General features: G+C 40.2%; 1 protein-coding gene across 1 annotated transcript in view; it reads left to right on the top strand.

The window, feature by feature from the left end:
• Nucleotides 1–8,561, top strand: part of SLIT3 (slit homolog 3 (Drosophila)) — a gene marked incomplete at both ends in the record, with an annotated part of 216,259 nt that overhangs the window by 178,147 nt on the left and 29,551 nt on the right. The window contains one exon of the mRNA XM_009074707.1: nt 4,722–4,819. Coding sequence (XP_009072955.1) covers nt 4,722–4,819 — 98 coding nt within the window. The remainder of the gene's footprint in view (nt 1–4,721; nt 4,820–8,561) is intronic.

The raw sequence follows: 8,561 nt of genomic DNA, 5'->3' as shown, positions 1-8,561 counted from the left end.
TGCTGAGGTACTGATCAGTTTCTGCTACTTGTTCTTGGGTGTTTTACTGATCATGATGGTAAAGGTTCCAGTATTGGGTACTTGGAAAGGCTAGATTTTGGCACAGCAGTGCTGAGGAACAGCTTGTAGATACACTAATACCCAGTATGGATAATTACTGTTGAGCACAAAACAAAGAACTGTACACTTTCTAAGTATTGTGGATAGTTCTGTTCTCATTCACTGAAATATGAAGCTGGAGCAGCCTAGATAAACTCTGGACCAGCTGAGGTACTTCATGTTTAAAGAGACAGCTGGACTCTGAACATACATGTCTTCTGATATGTAGCAAAAAAAATCTGTTTCAATGCCAAAACCTTTTCTCTCCTACAGAAAATGAGAGAAAATACATAAAAGTGTTTTGGATCTGATGCCTTCCTATCAGACTAGACAAAAATCTATTGCATCTTTAAAAAAGCTCTAGAAATAAAATATTACACACAGAGGGACCCTCATCCTCTTTCTGTGAATTGCTGGGAGAATCCTGTCTTCTTTCTGTCCTTGAAACAAAGTCTGCACCTCTTTTCCTGATTCAGACTTTGTTAAAAGATTCTTTAGTCTTGAAGCAAATAGACAATATTCTCCTATGTAACAATAGTTATTTCCAGGCAATATAATTCAAGGAGTATTTCCCAACTCACAGATAAATTAATTTTAGTGATGCTTGACAGCAATTCCATTTTTCCAGTAAGAACAGTCTTACTGTAAATGGAGACTAGAGAATTGCATTATTCATTTGAAGGATGTTTCTAGAATGTCTTTAGGCTCTTCTGGGTAGTGACAGTGTCATACAGCAATAAAATGGCCTCGCTTTGCTGTAGATTTATTAGTACCTCAATTTTATGCAGCTTCTCTCCTTTCAGAATTCTTTATTCTTCATAGTCTTCTGTGTTAGAGAAGTTGCTATTGTTTTATGTGTTAGCAATGTGCTATTGATAAAGTCAACTCAGAGAAGATAAACATCAAAGAAGTATTAAGTGCCATTTGCCCATTTATTCCAGTGAGTAAACTGAGTCAGAGAGACTGAGTTTCCTAAAGCCACATAGCAACTTAGGGTTGTAATTAATATGGGTTTCTATGCTGCCTGAGGCCCAAGAAGCCAATAATTCAGCCATGCTCAGTACAGAAATGAGAGCTGACTCTAAGTCATGTGAAATTTCATGTGTGAGAGGGACTCACAGGGCCTTGCTCTCATTTTAACATTCATCTTTATTAAATTTTTACAAGAACATTCAAATTAATCTGAGTAATTACAGTAGAAGCAATGGGACTGACAAAAACCTTCAGAAAAACAGATGCTTTGCTTCTTTCTATGCTTAACTGCAAAGGGTTTAATATTTTAGGGATGAAGGGTTCATATGAAACAGAAGTAACTGATGTTAGTAAAGTATCTATACAATAATCAAATCTTAAGGGACGGGAAAAGAATAAACCCAGCATCTTCCAGCTTCACCACAATAAGGTGGTAAACACCCAGGATTCACAACACAGATGGACAAAAGACAGGCAGTGTTGGAGAAGGGTAGGAGCAGATCAGTGTTAGTGCTGCATGACTCGCATCCGCGAAGAGCTGCCGGCCACATGGTGCCAAAATAAAACCTGCGTGAGCTTCCCTCGGCACGTTCCCAATTCTTCCAAGAGACATTTGGGGACTCAGGATTTCAAATGGAGAAGGACAGGCTGTTTGGCAAGCGCAGCATGGATGAAGCAGAAAGCCTCTGTGCCAGGCCTTGGGTGAGGTCCTCACGTGCTGCCTGCACTGCTGTGCTGGAGATGAACTCACAGCGAGGCAGGGGCTTGGCCGGGTCTTTGTTGTTCCTTGGAAATGTTTCTCTGCTGATTCAACTCAGGAAAAGGTAGACCCTGTTGCCTTGTATTTCCACAAATTTTAAAATGCAATGCTGTTTCTCTTCGCTCTGGGGAATGCTGAGGACAAAGCCTCAAGAAATACAGTTTTGTCTCCCATTTCTGTAACAAAATGCTCCTGTGACGTTGGATGAAAGTATAATCACTTCATGTCTCAGTTCTTCTCACGGTATGATGGCAGTATGTCCTACCTGCTGCAAAGCTGAAAATTTCAGTGGTGTTTGGAGGACTGAACTGTATGATGTGTGAATGGGAGAGCCTAGCACCACAAGTGGACAGACCAGAACAAATGAACTTCCTAGAAAAGGTCACAGTCATAAACAGATTTGTGTTTTAATGTCTTGATTAGGCTTAATCAAGGCCACGGGAATTTCAAGATGAGCACTCTAGAGACCAATTAAGATTACCACTATTATTAATACAGTACTACAGTACTGCAATGGAGCTTGAGCTGTCACACAACCAGCAAAGTCCTTGTCCTGCTGGGCAGGCTGGACACATTTCTGGAAATGGGCACATCAGTAAGGAACTGATCATGAACTTCTGATCAATGTGTGATATAAGAGAGAGGGGGCAATGATGAACAAGTGGTAGAAAGATGCAACCAGCTATTTGTTCTTTGCTCAAGAGCAAGATTTCCCTAACAGATATGCAGCCATAGACAAAACCATCAAACCCTTCCTGGTGTGGTTTTCCAGAGAGATCTGTCCCCTTGTAATGCACAAACCCATATATTCTGGGCTCAGGGAGCAGCTTGGCTCTTTTGGGAAAAATGTAAGAAACATTTTCCTTGTTGAAAGCCAAATAAGCCTTTCAGACAGCTTTGACATAAGAATGTGAGCAGTGCCATGATGGGTCGGTCCATAGTGACTGATCACAGTATACAAGTCTGCTCACCACTCCTCTCCAGTTCTCCAAGCACCCCTCATCATCCAAGTAGAGATGTTGATGTCTGCCTGTTGCCTTATATCTGATTTGCATCTATGTGAATTGTACATGAATTTGTCAAGTGACTTCACAACCTCCTGTGGCAAAAATATCCCAGAAGCTCCTATTTTGGAAGAAGTATTTATTTTTTCATTTTCTCTTATCTGTATAAAGTTCATCTTCCAACATCAAAGTGTCCTTCTATTGCTGAGGCATTCAGTGCATGACAAATATGCATTCACTACCTCCATGATTTGTAAACCTCAATCGTATCACCCTCATCAGTTTTCTTTTATCCAGACTAAAGAATCTTTACAGTATCTTTTTCTAAAGTCATGTCCATCCCCTTGAATGTTTTGGTAGTCCTTTTCTATCATCCCTATATTCATTCCAAGGGAAACAAATCATTGTCAGGTATCTGCCAAGTACAGTGTTAGGCTTCTCAAAGTTCATTCTTAATCCTGATGTGATAGTATACCTTAAGTGAGGAAACAAAGTCTCAAAGCTAGGTGGAAACCCAACTACCAGCTGATGCTCTTGTGTGCAGTATGTGGCTGAAGCATCATGATGCTTCATTTTGATAACTTGAGATATCATAAAGAGTGAGACTATAGGGAACAGAGTGTGCCCTGCTCTAGTACATCACTCCAGGTATGTAAAGTCTGAAAAGGGTTGGCAGCTGTTGTAAATTTGGTGGAGATGGGAATGGCTTCTGATAAGTGTTGTCAGCAAGGAGAGTTGGTGGTGGTAGGGCAGTGTTCAGTGCTAATACAAAAATGTTACAGCTGCTACAAACTTATGTCACAGGCTGGTGTTTGCCCACTGGGTTTAGCTGTTGCTATTCCTCAAAAGCACAATGTAAAGAATGTTTTTTTAAACCAAGACAAAACCCAGCAACCTGGGCTGAATTAATGTATCTCCCTAGATATTTTTCTCATCTTCACTGCAGTCATCTACCAGCTTTGCAGTAGTTGAGCTGGCAGAGGGCTGCTGCTAACAGGATCTTTGGTAGGAAGAGTAGAGCAATCTCTTGAACTTCTTGTGATTGCAGAGATCCCTTGAGTACCAAGGCTTTCAGGTGGCTTTACTCCACCCTACTGCATGAGTGACTGAAAAGCAAGACCAAACTCTTCAGCGTATTTGCCAATTTTACAAATAGCTTTTTCTAATCAGCAGGATACAATAATTGGAGAAATATGTCTCTGCCTTGAAGGGCCAATAGAAAGTCAGTAACAGCTGGAGGTTGCTCAAGCTAGTGAGGTTCAGTTGGAACTGATGTGTGTTTTAGGGCAATCTTTAAGAAGGGAACTGGTTCAGTGATGATATCTCAAACAGGATTTGGTGTGTTCTGTGCAGAAATTCAAACTCAGCTCCCACGATATCAAGGAATGTTCCCCTGTGTGTTCTGACAACGTGTGGTAATGAGGATGGTGTAGTGTTGCAGTGCTTAACTGAGCACTTGGTAAATGAGTTGATGAGTGCTGATTCCATGTGGGCTTGTGCTGACTGTGTGTGGCCTTCTGCTTACCTTTGGTTGTGATTTATTCTTCTCATTGTAACTAACATCAGAGATTAAAGTGTCTTAAAAGTAATAGTGAAACTAGCTGTTACCTTAAAACAGTCTAGTGAAAGAATTCACTAAACTCTTGAAACTGAAAGGATACCAAGATACCAACTAGTCCTGTTGGTTAGAAGAGTTGCCCTGCCCAAATTCTCCCTGAAGTGATGAATATATCTGATCATCAATAAAGAACATTAGATGGTGTGATGGGTCTGAAGACCACAGACCTCCTGTAAGTGGTGCCAGAAGAAGAGTGAGGGAGTAAAAGACATTGATTCAGGTGACCTGAGTCTTACTAACCTTGTTTCTTTTTAATTTTCCCAAATAGGGTCGAGACTGCAGTGTGCCCATTAATTCCTGCATTCAAAATCCGTGTCAGAATGGAGGGACCTGCCACCTCACCGAGGCAAACAAAGATGGATTCAGGTAGTAGCACAAAGATCATTTAAAATGAGATGATAAAATTAAATGTGTTTCTCCTTTGCAGTAATGAACTGTGATGGCTACTTTATAGAAACTGCTGCATGTGACACTTCTATTTGCCATATAGAAAAATTAATCTGGTTTCATTGGTGTGACATATCATTTCCTGTGGAACAGGCCTCCTTATTTCCTTACAGTGGAATATACACTTAAGAGTTGTTTAGAGCAGTCTCCCTGATCTGCATTGTGTTATCTGTATGTTGATTTTCCTTGGGGCATTTCAATCTCGCATCTAGCCAGTTTTGTATTTGTAAAGTAAGCATCTGTTGCTTGACAACCAGATGCAAAATGTTTTCATACTGAAGAATCTTGCAGACAAACAGGCTCTAAAGAAACAATTAAAAAGCAGGAGGGGATTGCCACATCTTGAGTGTTGTGCCTGCAAGAGAATAACCTCTGCAGCTGGATATTCCACAATATCTGCTAGGCCATCTAAGAAAGGCATAGCATAGGTTGGGATACTGCAAGAGAAGTCCAGAAATTTTCAGGAGATAACTGGGAGATCTGCACTGCTACAGGCACTTCTTCACAGCTAAGAAAATACAAGTTTGAGGTTTTGGTCACTGGTAGTCATTAAAGTTGATGGAAAGTTTCTTTTTTAAAAAGAGCTGCTGAAATTTTTTGTAGATTTGGTCCTCAGTTTATGCTGTTTCTTGCAAAACAAGAAGCAGAAAACTGAAGAAATGCCCCAAAACTTCTCACTGTCTCTGTGCCTGCCCACCTGCAATAAATCCCTTTACAGAAGCAGATCCAGCACATTTTGGACACAGAAGGACACTGATGATATTACAGTGGAAAAGCACAGGTTGATGTGGATGAAAGAACACCGTCAGGCTCTGTTATGAATGGCACCTTGAGGGCTTTCCAGCATGGAGAACAGGAGCAAAACACTTAGCCACATCTCCAGAAGGGGCAGTTTAGAGCTCAGCTGGAGCCTCTGTGACCAGCCCCTGAGCAGAGCAGAGGAGTGGTCAGTCTCTTGAGTTGAGATATGATTGCAGGGTCATACTGGTGTGTAGTGATGGGAGAGGAGGAGAAAATCCACATGGTCATGCTGCTGACAGACTCCATAGGTTTTGGTGAAACCAGTACTCTGATCTCTTCTTCTTGATTCAGACTTTAGCAGGCCCAGCAATTTTTGGAGTAAAACTTCAGTTTCAGTTCCTGCTTGAGTGTAATAAAGGTCTGGTAGTCTTTGGTTCAGGCTCCTTTCCGCTCACCTTCATGTAATACTGCTTAGATACGTATTTCCATCTTGTGTCAAAGCAAAATTGTCTCAGATTATCTGGTTTTGGTCACGCAGTACTCATTTTTCACAAATATAGCTGATACTAAAAATGCACTAGTAAAACATTTTGTAATATCCATAATACTAGAATGAAAGGCTTCAGCTTATATTTTGGATTGGGCTTTTCTTTAGCTTTTTTTTTGTTGTTCTGTGGTAGAAAATAAAAAGTCTTGAATGACCTGAAATGAAAGCTACTTCTGAATTTTTCTCATGAAGAATTTTACCATTTCAGAGGCTTTGCTTCAATTCCAAATGAGCATTGTTTTTGAGATCCTTTATAAAACTGCAGGGGTGGTTTTGTTGCTTAACAACATTCAAGGCTTTTTAGGGAAGGTTTCTGCTTTTATGGTTATTTATATAGTTTCAGTTGGTCTAATAAAGGATACATAAAACTGTATCTCATCAAAATCTATCTCATCAAAACCTTGCTGCATAAAATTGAATGTTCAGTTTATGCATCACTCTGTTTTCTCCTTGTTTTTAATTCAGTGGCTCTGGAGAACAGGACTGTGGAGCTTTAGCATGTCGTAGAGAAATGTGGTGTGGGGATGGAACAATCAGTGACAGGGAAGATAAAGAAACATTTTGAGATTGAATTTGGCTGTTTGGGTTGGGGTTTTTTTGGTGGGAAATCTCTCCAGTGGATGGCAGCAGTCAGAGTTACAGGCATATAAATTCTGTTCATCAGGATGGGAAAATGTTACCTTAGATTATATGCTGTGAGGAAGCGGATGTCAAGAACATTTTCATGAGAGGCCTCCTTGGATTTTTTTGTTGTGTGGCCTGTAAAAGAAATTATATCTTCTGTATATTCTCTTCCCTAGGGAAATATATTCATACACAAGCTCTGCTGCCAAACTTGTCAAATCTTTACTCTTGTAAAAAGGAAACTTAAGCCAAAGCTCTCTCCCTATGAAATGCCAAGCAGTTTAACTCTCAAGTTTCTGTAGCCTTAGACAAGAAAATTACCATTTTAAATAATGTTAAGGTGGTGATGCTCCCCCAAAGACAGGAAGCTCATAGTTATGACTGAGATTCCAGCCCGACTCGCCTGCTGTGCCTGGTACCCACACAGGCTCAGAGCAGCAGGGGACTGAGGCACTCAGCTTTGCTGTAGTAGCAGATCCTGGTGGGACAGCCAAAGGGCAGAGGTTCAGCTGGAGTTATTCTGTCCTCTTTCATCCTTGCACTTTTTCAATCCTGAGTAATTTTCATATTCTCTTTCTTCAAGTAGGGACAACCTCTGTCATAAAGAATAGGTAAGTGACACATGTAGTCAGAGGATTGGAAACACGAAGTTCTTCCTCCCTTTGAATTGCTCGTTCTATTCTGATCTATGTCTTCTGTGACAAAAGGTTGCCAAAAAAGTCACTTACTGAGGCTGATAAAAGAGATGGTCAATCAGACATGTCCTGGTGGTTTAGCATGCCTGGAAGTGAGGCTTTGGCAGGAGGCAGAGCTGTCAGCTCTGCTTCAGTTAGCCACAGGCAACAACTGATCTCGATAACCCGCGGGGCTGGGAAACAGTCCTTGGGTTATTTTAACTTTTCTCCACATAAAACCCCTTCCATTTCCCAGATCGTTTTCTTTAGCATTTTCCACTAACTCTAAGTTCCCTCATAAATGTGAAATCCTGGAACTGATTAACTGCCTAGTGTTAATTCTGCCTAGTTCAAGGAAAAACATTGCACTTCCAGAATTACAGGCTATTCCATTGGGATGCAGATGTAAAAGGCTTCTATACTAAGAAATTGTAATATTCCTGAAAGATTTACTATCTCTATATAAAAGCTGAATTTATTTATTTTTTCAAACTTGAAACTGGATATCTGTTTTGATAAACAGATGCTAAATTGTTTCATTAGGATTTGTTTTTTAAAAATCGAATATAGTAAACTTACAAAACACTTCAGCTCCACAAGTTTATGCCAAAAATGCTGTCATTAAGTTTTGTGTTCCCTTGCACCTTCATGAGGATAATAGAATTTTATTTAGTCATTTTTAGGAAAACACAACACCAACCCCTAAACAGGAGGAATAGGGACTTTGGACCTTTATGTGATCACAACAACTTAGAAAACAGTTTTTTTCTGCATAGCTCCACTGTTTCCAAGGTCCACATGAAATGCTGTCTCACACTGCTTCACTGTTTAGTCACTACAAAGTTTTCATCATTGTCTCTGGAATTAATTTTCTCTCTTGATCAGCTGGAACCTAAGTTTGATGACCTTCCAGTCACTCAGCAGACTTCATTTTTCTTCTAAGCTTTTTCTGAGAGAATACACACAAACAGTCACAAACTACAACTCTTTCAACATGTGGTTCAATCTGAGTCCCAAGTTGTATGTTTTATCTTTTAATTTTGGTCCTCATATTTGACTCATTTGAATGCAAATC

The sequence above is a fragment of the Acanthisitta chloris genome, unplaced genomic scaffold (assembly GCF_000695815.1).
Source record: "Acanthisitta chloris isolate BGI_N310 unplaced genomic scaffold, ASM69581v1 scaffold375, whole genome shotgun sequence".
In the NCBI taxonomy this organism is placed as follows: Eukaryota; Metazoa; Chordata; class Aves; order Passeriformes; family Acanthisittidae; genus Acanthisitta; species Acanthisitta chloris.
Note: the sequence above shows the minus strand (reverse complement) of the source record. Positions and strands in the feature narration are given on the sequence as shown.